Below are 16,349 nucleotides of genomic sequence, written 5' to 3'. Positions count from 1 at the left end.
AAGTGAAAGAAGCCAGACACAAAAGGTCACAGTTTGTATGAAATATTCCACATAGAAGAGAGGGCAGAATGTGAGGTGACTGACTCCTTAATGGGTGATAAAAATGTTCTGGAACTAGGTAATGGTGATAGTTGCACACCTATAACTACGAAATGCCACTGAATTATATACCTTACAGTGGTTTAAATGGTGGCTTTTGTGTGTATCCTACCAGAGTTTAAAAAATAGATGACTTAAATTATTTCCATTGTTAGGTACATTATTCGGTTCAACTTCATTAATTTTTCTGTTAATCTGTGGTACAAAGTAATCAAACCACTTTACAATTTTGAAGACTCACAGTATTTCTAACAAAGTAGGTTTCAGATGTGGTTTGTTAATAATTTTGATTAAACATGTTCTTGACTATGTAAAGGCTCTTGATATGATTGCCTGCCCTTTAGAAGCTTGTATTTTAGGATACTGTCTGAGGTATACATCCTATGTACTTCTTATAGCTTAGTAAACAGGCTTGTGTTTTCTCACTGTGGGTCCAGTCTTGGCTCTCTATGTTGCTTGTGCACCCAAGGAAGCAAAAACTCAGACCAAACCATGCCTGCATATTAGAATGAACCCTTTGTGTGCAGGAAAAGGGGCGAAGGGGTTAGCCATATAGCTCAGTTCCCCCTCAGTTTTGGACATGCTTTTGTAATATACTTCTACAGAAAGAATGCCTCTCATAACTATACTGTCTCCTTCATGTTTCTACAGGTAACACGGATTGTGTTATTATGGGTAAATAATCACTTTAATGATTTTGAAGGTGATCCTGCTATGACTCGATTTCTGGAGGAATTTGAAAAAAATCTGGAAGATACAGTAAGACTCCAAAGAATTTATTTTCTTCAGGATTTAGGGATTTCCCTGATCCTCAAATAACAGTACCTCAGAACACTTCCATTCTCTCCTGTGTCTTGAATGTCTGCTCTAAGAACTTCGAAATTTATATTTTAGATTCTGCTCATTCTCTGCCATTAACCCAAACAGAAATTAGGCTTCTTCCTGACTCTTCTATGTTCGTTTTAAGGCTGATGATGTTGCTGTCTCCAGCCAGTCAGCCAGTCTTATGATCTCTAGTGTATATGTGGGCTACTTCTTTCTCTGCCTTGAATTCCCTGGCCAAGATGTCCATTCATTTACTATAGTCACCTGCGTCACTAATTTTAGCATACGCCTATTTCCTATAGCCCCTCTCAGCCATTTCTTTTTCACTCCGCGTTGAGGGGCTCATTTTATTATGCCTAATCTTTTATAATGGCTAATTTTAGTTCTAGTATTTCTTTGTTCTAGCGATTTTGTATGGCCAGAGATTGTTTTTAGGCCACAAATAAGATGAATATTTCTCTCTTTGTAAATAAGCTAATGTACTTCCTACCAAAGTAATTCCTTGTCTATGTATTCAGGTACCTCACCTACATCTTCAATATTTTTTCTGGGTACCCTTGATTTTAGCCAACAGGATTATTTTATATTCTTCACTAATTCTCTCAACCTTAAAGTCTTTGCTTCTCCTCTTGCTATTTGAACTCTGTGCAACCTTTAAGGCCTGCTTTATATATCAGATCTACATTAGACTTTATGAGTTTCCCTTCTGCATGTGATTTCACTTGTTCTAAATATATAACACCTAAGATAATCCCCTCAAGGTCCTGTTGACTTTGACAGTGGCTATTTATAATTAATTTACTCTGTGTCAAATATAAAACTATGAACTGGAACTGAATTGTCTGCTCCAGGCACCTTGAGATTTTAGGAAGTAAATTAATAATGCAGCTCAGGAGTTAGATTGCCTGAAATAGCATTCAAACTATACCACATGTTAGATATGTGAACTTGGACAAGTTGCTTAACCTTTTTATGCCTCAGTTGTTTTATGTATAGTAGTCCGTAGTTTCTGTTATGAGGATTATAATGAGCTATAATGAAGGTAACCATCTGAAAGGAAAACCTGTCACATAGCAAGTGCCCAAGAACCATTGATTTTACTCAAGAGTATAAGTGGATGGAGTTGAACAAAGGGACAGAGCAGCAGATTTTCGTCTGTTCCCATATCTTTTAGTTCTGTAGCTTTCCCAGCAGCACTCCAGCTCTGTGAAGAATGGGAAGAATGAACAGAGGCTGGGGAACTTAAGAGGCCATAGGAGCTCACCACCATCATATGGGTTTTCCAGTGCTCACTGTGTAGATAATTCGTGGGCTGATGGAAAACAGAAATTGCCTTACAGTTGTGGGATTTCTTTTTTGGTAATCATTCAGTCATGAGATATTTATTAAATTCTACATTGTACTCCAAAGTGTTGCATAGGATAAGAACAGGTGTAAGGTTAGGTCCCTGCCTTGAAAAAACTTTAGCTGCTTTTTATGGACATAAGATATACACATACTATGCTATTGGAGAATAGTTGAATATTAAATTGGTGTTAAAACCTGAAAGTTAGAATATTATCAGGCATAAAAAAGACCTAAAATAATACAGGACTAATGTACCTCGAAGAGGCAGAGACTTGAATGTGTCTTTGACTGTTAGATATTATTCAGAAGGGTGATTCAGGTCCTGCAAGATTCTGGATTGATATAACAGCCAGGAGATAAGCAAGATAGCACTAGAATATGTATTAGGAAAGTTCATGCCATGAGAAGTAATTTTTTTGTCTTCCCTTTCTAAGTGGGACGTCATTTTGAAATCTCTTCTGACCTGTGACTATCTAGACGTTTTAAAAAATAACTATTGAGAAATCTTGAGAGTGCTCTCCGGCGGAAGCTTTCCCTCCTTCAGTTTTATTTACCCTGACTCGTATGTGTTTTACTCTGTATTTAAATGTAACTCTAACTCTGATGATTTTAGGTGATTTTTAAAAGCCTATAGGAATAAATCCATACATTTATATACATTCTACCCTTTTTTGCTTTTTAGAAAATGAATGGTCATCTCCGGTTATTGAATATTGCCTGTGCTGCAAAGGCCAAGTGGAGGCAGGTTGTGCTGCAAAAGGCTTCCCGGGAGTCCCCTCTGCATTTCAGCCTTAATGGGGGAAGTGAGAAGGGATTTGGTATTTTTGTTGAAGGAGTAGAACCCAGTAGCAAAGCTGCTGATGCGGGACTGAAACGTGGTGATCAGGTAAATAAATACACAACCACTTGAATTAAAAGCCTTCTTATAACTAAAATGTCTGCTACTTTTTTTCTCATGTGATATTTCTTCAAGTAAGCATGACCAATGTAAGGAAATTTAATTAACATTAAAAGGTAAGTGGCCAAAGATTGCCATAAATAATGGTTTAGCTTAAGTAGTGGTCCTATGGTAACAGAACTACATCCATAAGTAGAGGAAGCCGGGCAAGGGACTACGAAAATGAAGGAGACCCCGGGAGGAAGTTGGAGGGGATTTATTCTCTCTGTATACGCATTAGATAACTGTAGAGCAGTGTATTCCAAAATGTGATTCCTGACAACCTTGTTACTAAAAAATGCAATTCCTAAGCCTACCTCAGTTCTACTAATTGTACTAGTGACAGTCTGCCATGATGAGGTCCAGGAATCTGTATTTTTAACAGAGCTCTCTCTCTAGGTGATTCACATGCACACCAAAGAGTCATTTTTCAAATTTAGCTAAATCACTTGGGAAGGTTATGTTTCCCCATTTTAAAGTTTTGTTTGTTCATTTATTCATTTAGAGTGTGGCTTTATTTGACTTTTAACTAAACTATACTAGCGCTTTTCTTTTTAAATTATGAATGCATTCACACTGTAAAAACTTCCACACTGCAGAGCAGTGCTTCTCAACTGGGAGTGATTTTCTCCCCCCAGGAGACATTTGGCGTGTCTAGAGATAATTTTGATTCTCATGATCCAGAAGTTACTCTTAGCATGAAGTGGTTAGAGGCCAGGCATGCTGCTAAGCAGCCTCCAGCACCCCACAGCAGGACACCCGCACAACAGAGACTTACCCGGCCCAAATACCAAGAGTGCAAGGGTTAAGAAGCTGGTTTAAAATTTTAATGAGCCCCTTCTTCCACTAAGGGAACTTTTTAAAAACAGATTTCTGGGCCTAACCCCACACCATTCATTAACAATTTCTAGTAGCTAGAATTCCAGAATCAGTGTATTTAATGTTCTAGTATTTTATTTTAAACTCATTTGAGCATCTCATTCTTCACAAGGAAGGAAAAAAACAATGAAATCAGATTATTTCATTTTTGAGAGAAAATTTATCTACTTTTTACCTCTTCCTTCAAGTCTTCTCAGTTATTGTTAAAATGATCTGAAATGTTAGATCTAGATTATTAAGTCATTTTTAACATTATTTATCTTTTGAGAATACTTTTGACATTGGCATTAAGTTTCGGAGGTTTATCACTAATAACCATGTACACATTTACACCTTCCTTACTGATGTCATTGATCACCTCCATTTCATCTGTGCCACATGCCCCCATGATTAAGATTCATTTCACCAGTGTCTTCTAGTACTTTTCGAATCTCTTTTAGTTCTTGTCTTATATAGGGCCTATAAATACTATAGTTTTTTGTGTCCCTGCATGTTTGATAATGCTTTTGTTCAGTGGGGTATAAAATTCTTTGTTCACAGTTATTTATCCCTCAGAGCATTGATGTTATAGAAAAGTATCACATCATTTTACTATTGCCCAAGAGAAGTCCAAACCAACCTTTATTTTTTCTTTTCTAGCTTCCTTTGTTTGTCCTCCTACCCATCCCCAACCCCGCCAACTCTACAGTGGTGCTTAAAGATTCTTTGTTCAGTGTCCGTGGAATTCAAATTTTTCTTTGGGATATGTTAAAAAATAGATCTCTTTATTATCTTTGCACAATACTCAAGCCATTTCAATGTGTAGACTCAAGACTTCTTTCAACTCCGCATTTTACTTCTGTGGTTTCTCTTTCTTTTCATATTTTGTTTCTCAGTCTTTTTTTTACCGTGTTGGAATCATTGTGTGAGTCCTGACATCTGTCCTCTGTGCTGCTTATCTGTTTTTTGTGTTTTTTTTTCCTCATTATGTTTATCTCTTTATCCTTTTTTGTTAGATTTAGTATTTTTTAAATAAGCTTTCTGTACGATTTGGAGGTACAGCCAAGTTTGGGAAGCCTTCTGTGAAGGGTCAGCACATCACATGCAAGAATCCATCGCAGTTGTACTTGCTGCTTTTCGACTTCCTGATTCAGCATCAGCAAAGGATAGTAGATATATTTAAAGTATCACTTTTGAATGAATTCTGTCTTTTAAAAGCAATAAATTTGCATTTAGAATATTTCAGTAAAATTTACATATACATACACAAGCACTAATTTTTATGAGCTGATGTGTCTTGATTTAAAATTCTCCTTCATATATAGGGGCATCTGGGTGGCTCAGTTGGTTAAGTGTCCGACTTCAGCTCAGGTCATGATCTTTTGCTTCGTGAGTTGGAGCTCTGCATCAGGCTTTGTGCTGAGCTGGAGCCTGCTTCAGACTCTGTGTCTCCCTCTCCCTCTGTCCCTCCCCTACTCGTGTTCTGTCTCTCTCAAAAATAAACAGACATTAAAAAAATTTTTTTTATTTTTGTTTCATATATAAACCATCCTGTTTTTTAAAAATTTTTTCTTTGATCTCAGAGGGAATGAACTTTCAAAAAATGTTTTTAGTAGTGATTTGGGGAAATAGAATATAGAGAAAAAAAATAAGTGGTAATTCCACTTCTCGTAGAGATGAACATTGTTCACATATGGGTGCATTTTGTTCCAGTGTCATTTTTTTCACCATTACACCTAAGGTTGCAGAAGTAGCTAATATTGTTTCTGTCATAATTTGTATTTTTCTTCAAGATAATGGAAGTAAATGGACAAAACTTTGAGAACATTACATTTGCGAAGGCCGTTGAAATTTTAAGGAATAATACTCACCTTGCACTTACTGTGAAGACCAACATTTTTGGTGAGTTTTGTTGTAAAAACTGAAAGGTTTTTTCTTCTGCTTTTTGTTTACTGTTTTTGTTTGTTTTGTTAATTAAAAGCAAAAGTCATCAATGAAAAGGAAAATAATAAAATACAAACATGTTTCTTTTTGAGCTCCTTGATCATTTTTAGGAACTTCAGTGTTGAGGTATAGTAAGTACTATGTATTCTAGAATTTTAATTTTTCATCGTTTGCATTATTTTGGTATCTTACAAAAATAAGTTTTAAAAGAGGTGTGCACGTACATTTGGTTAGACGTGTCAAGTGTCTACTGAAGAGGTATTATGTACTATACTTTGCTGGGAGATACTGAGTGAAACTTAGAATGACCTGTATGAAGCATAAAAATCATAATCAGGCTTTTATTCCCCCTGCTAATGGGCAACTCAGACTATTGCTAATGTTTTAGCTAGCTTTCTGAAGAAAGCTAGCTAAATAATAATACGAATGCTAGATTGGCTGTTTCATGAAACTAAATTGAGTAAAAGAATTAATCACTGAATTCCAGATTTTTAATAACAGTGTACTCTGCCTTTCTCTCTAAAAATGTTGATTACTGTATCTGCAGAGTATTTTGATCATGTTTCTATTTGAAGCAAAGACTAAAGCTTGCGCTTGCATTTTTTTTTTTCTTTGTTGGTTCCCCCTCCCCGCCCCCCTGCTTTTTAGGGAAGACTTATTGTAACTGGGTTTCCTTAGATACCATAGGGTATTCAATGAAATTCTGAGAAGGGCGATAATAAAAACAGCATAATAGTTTGAAAATTATCAAAGAAAATTTAAGAGTCTAAATGAAGTCAGGGGGGAAAATTTCTTCAGGTCATCTGGGTTGCATTTTGAAAACTAGGAGTTGAATTTAAAAACTGCCTATGGAAAAGGAAGTATGTTTTATTTTTTCACTTTCACTGCTCCTCATACTGCACTTAGTCATAATGAAAAATGAAACATTGGGTATTTTTCCTCTTTTCAGTGGAGTCCTTTTTACTGAATTATGTCCTGTTAAGTCTGATATATAACTCCTTTGGCAATTTCCTAATATTATATTAGTTTAGCGTCAAATAAGTGAGCCTTCACAGTTCCTGGGTTTCCTGGAGTTTGGACTAGTATCTAGAAACATCAACTTTTGGATTAAATCAAAAAGATTCTGATTTTAAAAAGTAAGAAAGCAGAGCTTGCTCTGTCTCTTAGAGCATCTGACTTAGTGTTTCCAAGCTTGACTTTGTTTAGATGTATTTCATAGGGCTCTTACAAGGATCAAAGACCTTGAACTTTTTGTGCCCTCACGTAATAATTATTACCTGGTATCACATACTATTATGTATAAAAATATAAAGATAGTACTATTTGGTGATTAATAACATGGCCCATGGGAAACAGAAAAAATAGATCTGAAAGGTACAAAAGGCAGGGAAGCCACCACTTCAGGACTGCTTGAGTGGTGAGAGACATTTGCCCAATAGAACTCTAGATGGGATGTGGTAGAGGGTAGGTTGTGGTACTGCAAAAGAGGGCCCATGTCCTCAATACCTCCTTCCTTACCCTTGGCAGAGAATGGTCAGCCAACTCTATCCCAAGCAAAACACCAAAGAGTATCTCAAAGTAATAGTAATAAAGCATTTTTTAAAATGGAGCATTTTAGTATGGATGTGGTATCTGGAATGAAGCCCTGGTAACTCTGACATTACAGTGAAGCAGAGATGAGCACTTAGGTTGTCCTATATGGAGCTCGCAGTCAGAACACCTACAGACAGGAAAACTGTGACCAGAACACAGATTTTTTTTGTGTGTTTGTTTATTTCTGAGAGAGAGAGACACGAAGAGTGTGAGTGGAGGAGAGGCAGAGAGAGAGGGAGACACAGAATCTGAAATAGGCTTCACGCTCTGAGCTGTCAGCACAGAGCCCAACGCGGGGCTCAAACGCACAAACTGTGAGATCATGACCTGAGCCGAAGTCAGATGCTCAACTGACTGAGCCACCTAGGTGCCCCTAAAACTGACAGCTAGGTGTAGGAGAACAAGAATCATTGAGGCATGGTGGGAAACATAATAACTGAGCTTACGGAATCTGAGGAAAGTAGTTAATTTGAGGAAGAGAAGAAAAACATTTCTAGAACCGTGCTCAGATTTAAAGAGTTATCCCTTAAAATAAGAACAGGATATTAGGAAAAAAGAAACAGTCATTGAAAAAGAAGTAACTAAGAGTGACTTACAGTATGATAGCAATGACAAAAACAAAATGTAAAGTAATGTCGATGCAACAATAGCCGAGACTTTTCCAGAGTGAAAGAAGGATGTGAATCTTCTAAATCAAAGGGCACCTGAAATCTGAGCAAAATGAATTAAACTTGTTTTAACTTTCTGTTTCCAGTATTGGAGAATAACCAGAAAAGGTAGACTAAAATATAAAAAGTAGTTACAAACAAGTGCAACAATCCAAAAAGAGAGCTAACAACTACCTGACATAGAACAGAGAGAGAATTGGACTGGAAAGACGTGAACTGGAGCCATATCTGCTCTCAGACATTCACCAGTACAGGAAAGCTCTTGAAAGACAGCCTCTTTGGGCAGTAGACTCCTAGCAAAAGTCTAAAGCTTTGGAATCCTGCACTTGATAGGAACACAAAACTGGATGTGTTATATCCCTTCCCACCTCCTGAAACCATACCCCAAAAGGATGTCTTTTTTTTTCCAGGGACATTATCAATCCATAGAATGTAGCCGAGAGGAAGAACTGCAGGATAAAATCACAGGTTTCTAGTGTTAGAACCCACCAAGGCCAGAACGCTCAAGCATAATAACCTTTGTTGAAGATTGGGACCTTGAATGGCTTACTCTAAAGTGGATGTGGGTTGTACTCTAAGCAACTCGGAAAGACCTCAAATTTTGGCCCTGGCTCTAGCCCTGGGACCTCAGGTGCCTGGCAAAAGAACATAAAAATCTTTTGAGGATTCCAGCAGTAACCTATTATTTGTGTCTTTTTTAATAAGTTTTTTTGTTTTTTTTGGTTTTTTTTTTTTAGTTTATTTATTTATTTTGAGAGAGAAAGAGAAAGAAAATGCCTAGCAGGCTTTGCACTCACTCTGGAGCCCGACGTGGGGCTCAAACCCACAAACCGCGATATCATGACCTCAGCTGAAACGAAGAGTAGGATGCTTAACCAAGTGAGCTACCCAGGCGCCCAATAACCCATTATTTGTAAAAATAATTTTTCAAATACAGAGTTAAGCAAACAATCAAAGATTGTGAGGCTCTCTTAAAAGTCAGTGTAATCCCCGGGCACCTAGGTGGCTCAGTCGGTTAAGTGTCTGACTTCAGCTTAGGTCATGATCTCACAGTCTGTGAGTTCGAGCCCCGCATTGGGCGCTATGCTGACAGCTCAGAGCCTGGAGCCTGCTTCAGATTCCGTATCTCCCTTGCTCTCTGCCCCTTCCCCTCTCATACTCTCTGTTTCTCCTTTGCTCAGAAATAAACATTTTTAAAAAAATCTTTTTTCAAGTCAGTGTAATCCAGAACCAACAGAAACAGAACCAGAGGAGTTCCAGAGTATCAAACACAGTCTGTTAGGTAACTGTCTTGTATCTGTAAAGTTAAAAATCAAATTGAGGGTTCCATTTCTAGGTAAGATGGAGTAAACACATGCCACCCTTTGTTTCCCAGTCAGCTCAACGGTAAAACGTGGGCAGAATCATTTAAGAACTTGGAAAATTTAAAGTCCCACTACCAGGAGTAAATTAATTAATTAATTAATTTTTTTTTCCTTTTACTCCAATAACACTGGACTGGAGTCAAGGCAAGCTGAAACCTGGTTGTGTACATACTGGTAAAGGTTCAAATGGAGAAGCCTGGCTTGAGGAGTGGGAAAAGGAATCCCCACAGTTTTTCCCCCCTCTTTTTTTTCCCATTCTGTCAGGCCTCAGCCTCCAAGCAGCAATACAGCTGCACAAGCCAGACTTCTGAGGGAGGGGAACGTTCTTCACCGTTCACTGGAGCTGTGGCTCCTTCATTGTCCCCCCCCCCCCCCCCACACTCTTTCTTCTTCCTCTTTGGCCCCTACAGAGCCAGAGTCAGCAATTTCTTTCTAACGGACTGAAAAGGGTAGCCTAAGGAACTGTGGAAGTTAGTAGGTTGATAACTGAGGTAGAGAAGACGACTCCATAAAGTTGTTTATGAGATCCCGAGCTCACCTCCATCCTGTGTGTGTGCATGGATGTGATCCTATTCAGCACACCAGAGACTTGGAGAACTGGCATGCCAGTGGACCTCTGCTCGGGTCCCAGGCAGACTGAGTGGTGGCGCAGATCAAACAGGTGGAGATAACACTGCAAAGCTTTGGAAACTGTACCACAGCCCACAGAAGGCTAAACAAAGATAGCAAAACTTTGTCGCAGTCATCACCTGAGGCATTGCCTTTGCCATTCTGCCTCCTTTCTGTGTGAGAGTTCAGTTACTTACATATTAAAAGATTGAGTCCCATGCATCTTTTACAGACTGTTGTGTTCTTGACCTTTTTCCCTCTCTTTGTGCTTCAGTTTGGATATTTTCTAATGACCTGGGTTTAAGCAAAGTTTTGCTCTTTTCTTCTGTATCTGTCCTGCCCTTGAACACAGTCAGAGAGTTTCATTTTAGATAATTTTTAGTTCTAGAATATCTGTTTGAATCTCTCTTATAAACTCAATTCTCAAAACCATATTTTCATCCATTTTATCTCTATTTTATTTAATATATTTATAACGGTTATTACAAAAATCTTTTGTGTTAATTCCAAAATGGGTGTTACCTTTTATTCTCTGATCCCCCTTATTATCAAAGTGTCTTATTTTGTGTGTCTTACAATTTTTTATTGTATGCTGTACTTTGTATACTAAGGAACCTTAGCAAATAGGCAGATTAGTATTTTCTCATAGAAAGGATTTGCCATTTCCTCTGTTTAAGCATATAAGGTAAGGGGAATTGAGCTGGGTCAGGCTAGGTTACAAAATTACTTAGACTATACCCAAGTTTCAAACTGAGAGTAAGATTTGTCATGTGTTTGATGCAGAGAATCTGATGAGAGATTTTTTAACTTAGCTCTTGAGCCTCTCTCCCCAATCAGAGAAATATGTCATGTATTGGTTGCACACCCTTCCTTGTTGTGTGACTTTGTCTCCTAAGTACCATGAGACTAAGAAATTTCGAACTTGTCCCCAGCTCTTCTGCCTTGTCTTAGGAGTAGATATGTCCCATGGAGGAAGGCATCACTGCTTTGGGCCTTGTGTGTATTCCAGTTTTTATGCCAGTACTTGAAGCCATCAAAAATCCTTTTTCCTCTAGTAGAGTCTCTCTGCCTGATGCCCGTTTCATGTTTAGACTTCATGTTGAGAGAAGAAAACATCAGGCAATCTCCGTTTACCATCTTTTTACCTTGGTATTTTAACTCATCTCTTCCTCCTGGCTTTCATAACTTTCTAACATTTGAAAATCTCACCACTCAGATAATTTATTATTAGCATTTTAATGTTTTCATAAAAGTATTGTATGTGTATGTTTTGAAAATGAAAACATTTAAAAAAGGTATACAGTAGAGCCATACTGTGTATAGCATTCTGGATCTTTGCTTAGGAGTTGATACAGATTTAATTCTCGTATAATTGTTATTGCAGAGAAGTCCACTGCAATATCGTTATAATCTGTTGAGCTAATGTATTGATGGGTGTTTTTGGTTGTTTTCAGTTTTTGCTATTTACAGTGTTGAAATAAAAATCCTGTATACTTTTATGCTTATGTAGATAGACCTAGAAGGTAAATTTCTCATAGTGGAATTAATTTTTAACAGTGCTGCAGTTTCACTTTCCAAAAGTTTACCCCAGTCTACATACACTTTCTTTATCAGAATATAAGAATGCCTTTGCAACAGGTATAATCAACTTTATTTTTATTCATATACATTATTTAATAATGAGGGAGGTTGAGCACCTTTTTTTTTCAAAGGTTAACATTTATTTTTTACAAAGTAATTTGTCCATTTTTATTTTGAGGTACTCATGTTTTATTGATGTATTTGAATGTGTTATAAGAAAGGACAATATCTTGTAGTCTTTTTTTGTGTTTTTTTTAATATTTATTTATTTTGGGAGAGAGTGTGAGCAGGAAAGGGGCAGAGAGAGGGGGAGAGAATCCCAAGCAGGCTCTGCACTGTCAGCACAGCCCGATGTGGCGCTTGATCTCATGAACCATGAGATCATGACCTGAGCCAAAATCAAGTCAGACACTTACCCTACTGGGCCACCCAGGCACCCCCAGTATCTTTTAGTCGAAGGGTTGCAAATATTTCCCCAAGTTGTCTTTTGACTTTGCTTGTTGTGTGTGTGTGTGTACATATGTACGTAATTGTGGAGACTGAGAAATTTTTAATCTTCATGTAGTCCAATTTATTACTTTTCTTGATTCTTGGGCACCTTCATTTCTGATTCATATATTTACTATTGCTTTTTAATAGCATTGTAATTACACTTGCTCACCTATTAATCTTTGTCTTGAACCTTGACTGATTTTTTAAAATTTATTATTTTCTCTTCATCTATAAATCAAAATTTCTACAATTTTATTTATAACTATATACACAAGTCCAGTGAAGATGTAAGCTACTGTGTACACTCTTGAGTTGTCTTATGTACATACCACAGGCAGGGATATCTGCTGCCCATTTAAAGATTTCCTGTTGCTCTTCACTGTAGCATTTTTAGGCCCTTTCTTTGCCTTGTTCTCCAGTCATCTTAATTTTCTTTGTTTCTTTTTACCACAGGGACTTGGAACTTGAGATTTCTTCTACCTAGAGTCATTCCTCCTTCCCCTCACTTTGCCTAGTTAAAATCTACTCACCTTACAGCAACTTAATTAGGGAGGATTTCCCCTTTCCTGCTTTCTTAATTCCTCTGGTTATGATCTTTCTGTACCATATTTTGTACACTTACTGTTCTGCAGTAGGCGTTATCTGCGAGCGCATAGTGTAGTGCCTTCGTGTTTGTAGGTCAATAAGTGTTTTTTTGCATGGATGTGTATCAATTTTACCTCAAAAAGGCATTTTCACCTTTACCACGTGGCTTAAAAATAAAACAATTTTCTAAACAAACTCAAAGGAATTTGTTGCATTTTAATCAAGCAAATTATCTTTAAAAGGTGACTCCAAAGATGTTTATTATTTTGAAGGCAGAAAATGTGCTTTTCATAAACTTTCAGTATGCTTTGGTAATGTGATAACATCCTGGTTGAAACTTTCAAGATGATCTACTTTTACAACTGAATACCAAGCCATTTTGTGTTGTAATGCATCAGCTTTTAAGTCTTTTGTCTATTGGATCTTACTTGTAACTCGTTTGATATTGAAGGAAATGATTGATTTGTCCCCACAACAAAAAAGATCACAATTCTCTGTTTTTCAGTGGGCACATTTATAAAATTTATTTTTCTTTTATGAAGGTTCCAAGTAACACTACTGAAACCTGCACCTTCTGAAGACCTTCATGTTCAAGAATATGTAGCTTCATTTTTCTTTTATTCAGACCCTCGCAGACACCATGAATTTTTAGGAAATTACCTTCTGCCTTAGCATTTATCTTTTTAGTGGGTTTTTTTCCCCCTCTAGTAGTTGATAGGTCTTATTTAAGAACACATATTTAAAACAACTGAAAAATATTTTCATGACATTAATGAAACCTAAGTAATAGAGGTTATCCTAATTGGAAAAGATGACACTAATAGTTACTAGATACATAGTCTTCTATGGATTTTTCTTTTATTCACTTGATCCCAAGGAGGTATAGCCCCTCTCACAAGGTAAAAAAATCTGATCTAGGCAAAGAGATCGCTAGATAGGCAAATCTTCAAGTGCACTTGTACTGTTCTTAAGGATGAAATAACTCCTCAGACTTACGGTCGACCTGAAGTTACCTAAGAATGATTGGTTGTTACTTCAGACCACTGTAGTGAAAGTTTATTAGCTGCTTTACTCAGTGACAGGAGTCTCATAAATGTGACCTTGAGGAAATGGTTATTTATTATTAAATTTAGTACTGTTTATTTCTGGCAAAAATAGGTCCATCAAAACTCTTTTTTTGTTTTTTCTTTTTTTAATGGCTAAATTTTACAAAACAACATGACTACAGTACTTCTATCTCATATCAAGTGATATATATTATGATATGAAATAACATAAATAATAGAATCTAAATATCTGGTTTTATAAAGTCTGAGAGGATTAGCAGTTATATTGCTTATTATTATTATTATTAGTATTACATAGCAAATATTGCTAAATAGGAAGCCTTGAACTTTTCAAACATGCGGCCTGCCTACTTCCTTTTCATTTTTGCCAGTGACTTTGTTTTTTTCCCTTTTGGCCTATATCAGAAGTATAGGCATTTATAAAAACTGAAGACAGGGGCACCTGGCTGGCTCAGTTGGTAGAGCATGTGACTGTTGATTCCAGGGTCCTGGGTTCAAACCCCATGTTGGGTGTAGAAATTGCTTTAAAAATTTTTTTAAAGGACATCTCGTTGGCTCAGTCAGTAGCACATGTGACTCTTGATCTCAGGGTTGTAAGTTTGAGCCCCCACATTGGGTGTAGAGATTACTTAAAAATAAAATCTTAGGGGTGCCTGGGTGGCTCAGTCAGTTAAGCGGCCGACTTCGGCTCAGGTCATGATCTCGCGGTCTGGGAGTTCAAGCCCCTTGTCGGGCTCTGTGCTGACAGCTCAGAGCCTGAAGCCTGTTTCAGATTCTGTGTCTCCCTCTCTCTGACCCTCCCCTGTTCATGCTCTGTCTCTCCCTGTCTCAAAAACAAATAAAAATGTTAAAAAAAAAATTAAAAATCTTAAAAAAAACTGAAGAGATAAGTTGGTATAGCTGATGAAGCATGGTGTAGATTTCATAATGTTTAGTGGATGAGACTGTGAAAGGCCAAATAATAGAAAGTGACTGTATTTATGTTTAAAATTTGTTTTTGTAAAAACTTGCTAATGAGAATAAAACAAATGACAACTTTATTTATTTACACAGTGTTCAAAGAGTTACTTAGTAGGACTGAACAAGAAAAATATGGTGTTCCTCATATTCCTAAAATTGCTGAAAAAAAAAGTAATCGCCATTCAATCCAAGATGTACCAGGAGATATCGAACAGACATCACAGGAGAAAGGAAATAAGAAAATAAAAGCAAATACTGTTTCAGGTGGAAGAAACAAAATAAGGAAAATTTTGGATAAAACACGGTTTAGTATCCTGCCTCCAAAACTGTTCAGGTAGGTATAATCATCTCAGTAATGTAGACATTTTCCTGTTGACTCTAAAGTTTTTATTTGGGGGAAGGGAATTTGGGGTCAATTTGTTTTTTATACAGCTAACGCATTATAAAATCTTCAAGTAAACCATAAATAAGAAAATCTTAGTATCTTTCCATCATTTCCATGAAATTACCACTACTAGAGTATATATTCTTCTAGTAGCTTTGTTTTGAATTTTAGGAAAGACTGACCATTTTATTTTACAAAATCTTTTCTTGTGTACTTTTTTTATCTAATTTAAGTCCTTTGGACATCTTTTTTCTTTTTTTTTTTTCAGTTTATTTATTTTGAGAGAGACAGGGACAGTGTGAGTGGGGGAGGGCAGAGAGAGAGGGAGGGAGAGAACCCTAAGCAGGCTCTGCCTTGGCAGTGGGGCTCGAAATCACCAAACTGTGAGATCATGATCAGAGCCAAAACCAAGAGTCAGATGCTTAACTGACTGAGCCACCCAAGTGCTCCCAAATTTGAACATCTTAAAACTTGAGGATAAATTTGCGGATGCTAGTTTTTTTGTCTTCTAAATCATCTTTCTCTTATTGCACTATTTATTCCTTCCTGAATTCTAAAGCTGACCTTTTTAGTCAAATCTACTTGTTTCTAAAATGAGATGTCACCAAAACTGAAGGAAACTTTGTGATTTGAAATGTAATTTGAGGTCTGTAAAGTACTTAAGAAAATCATTTCACTGAAGTGGATGGGAATGGGTGTAGTATATATTATATCTGTATATTTTACATTATCTACTTCATAAAGCAATCACAGAAGTGTTAATCCAGCTCAGTACCTAGCACATCAGTAGGCACTCAGTATTTGTTGAATAAATTAACACAGTGAATTAAGTAAAAGAAAGAGAAGAAAAAAAATAAAAGGAAGAAAACATTTAAGCAAAACATAATCAAATATTTGTTTAGTTCCTTATAGTTCCCAGCACTATGCTCTGTGGTTTTTAGAGCTGAAAAGAGGTAGTTACTACTTTTAAGGCATTGGTATCAGGAACCCTTTATTCTCCACATGCTTATACACAAGGCACAGACAGTGTTCAAA

At 36.8% G+C, this 16,349-nt stretch overlaps 1 protein-coding gene and 1 non-coding gene across 8 annotated transcripts in view; both read left to right on the top strand.

Moving 5' to 3' along the window:
* RAPGEF6 (Rap guanine nucleotide exchange factor 6) overlaps nt 1-16,349 on the top strand; it is a 183,782-nt gene that overhangs the window by 113,304 nt on the left and 54,129 nt on the right. For all 7 annotated transcript variants that reach the window (XM_042983427.1, XM_007087786.3, XM_007087787.3 and 4 more), the window contains 4 exons: nt 751-858; nt 2,954-3,157; nt 5,860-5,968; nt 15,023-15,263. In XM_042983427.1, coding sequence (XP_042839361.1) covers nt 751-858; nt 2,954-3,157; nt 5,860-5,968; nt 15,023-15,263 — 662 coding nt within the window. The remainder of the gene's footprint in view (nt 1-750; nt 859-2,953; nt 3,158-5,859; nt 5,969-15,022; nt 15,264-16,349) is intronic.
* Nucleotides 14,410-14,482, top strand: TRNAN-GUU. Its single transcript has one exon. It is a non-coding gene; the product is annotated as a tRNA-Asn (tRNA).

Source organism: Panthera tigris, chromosome A1, assembly GCF_018350195.1.
Source record: "Panthera tigris isolate Pti1 chromosome A1, P.tigris_Pti1_mat1.1, whole genome shotgun sequence".
NCBI lineage: Eukaryota > Metazoa > Chordata > Mammalia > Carnivora > Felidae > Panthera > Panthera tigris.
This window is presented reverse-complemented; position numbering and strand designations above follow the sequence as displayed.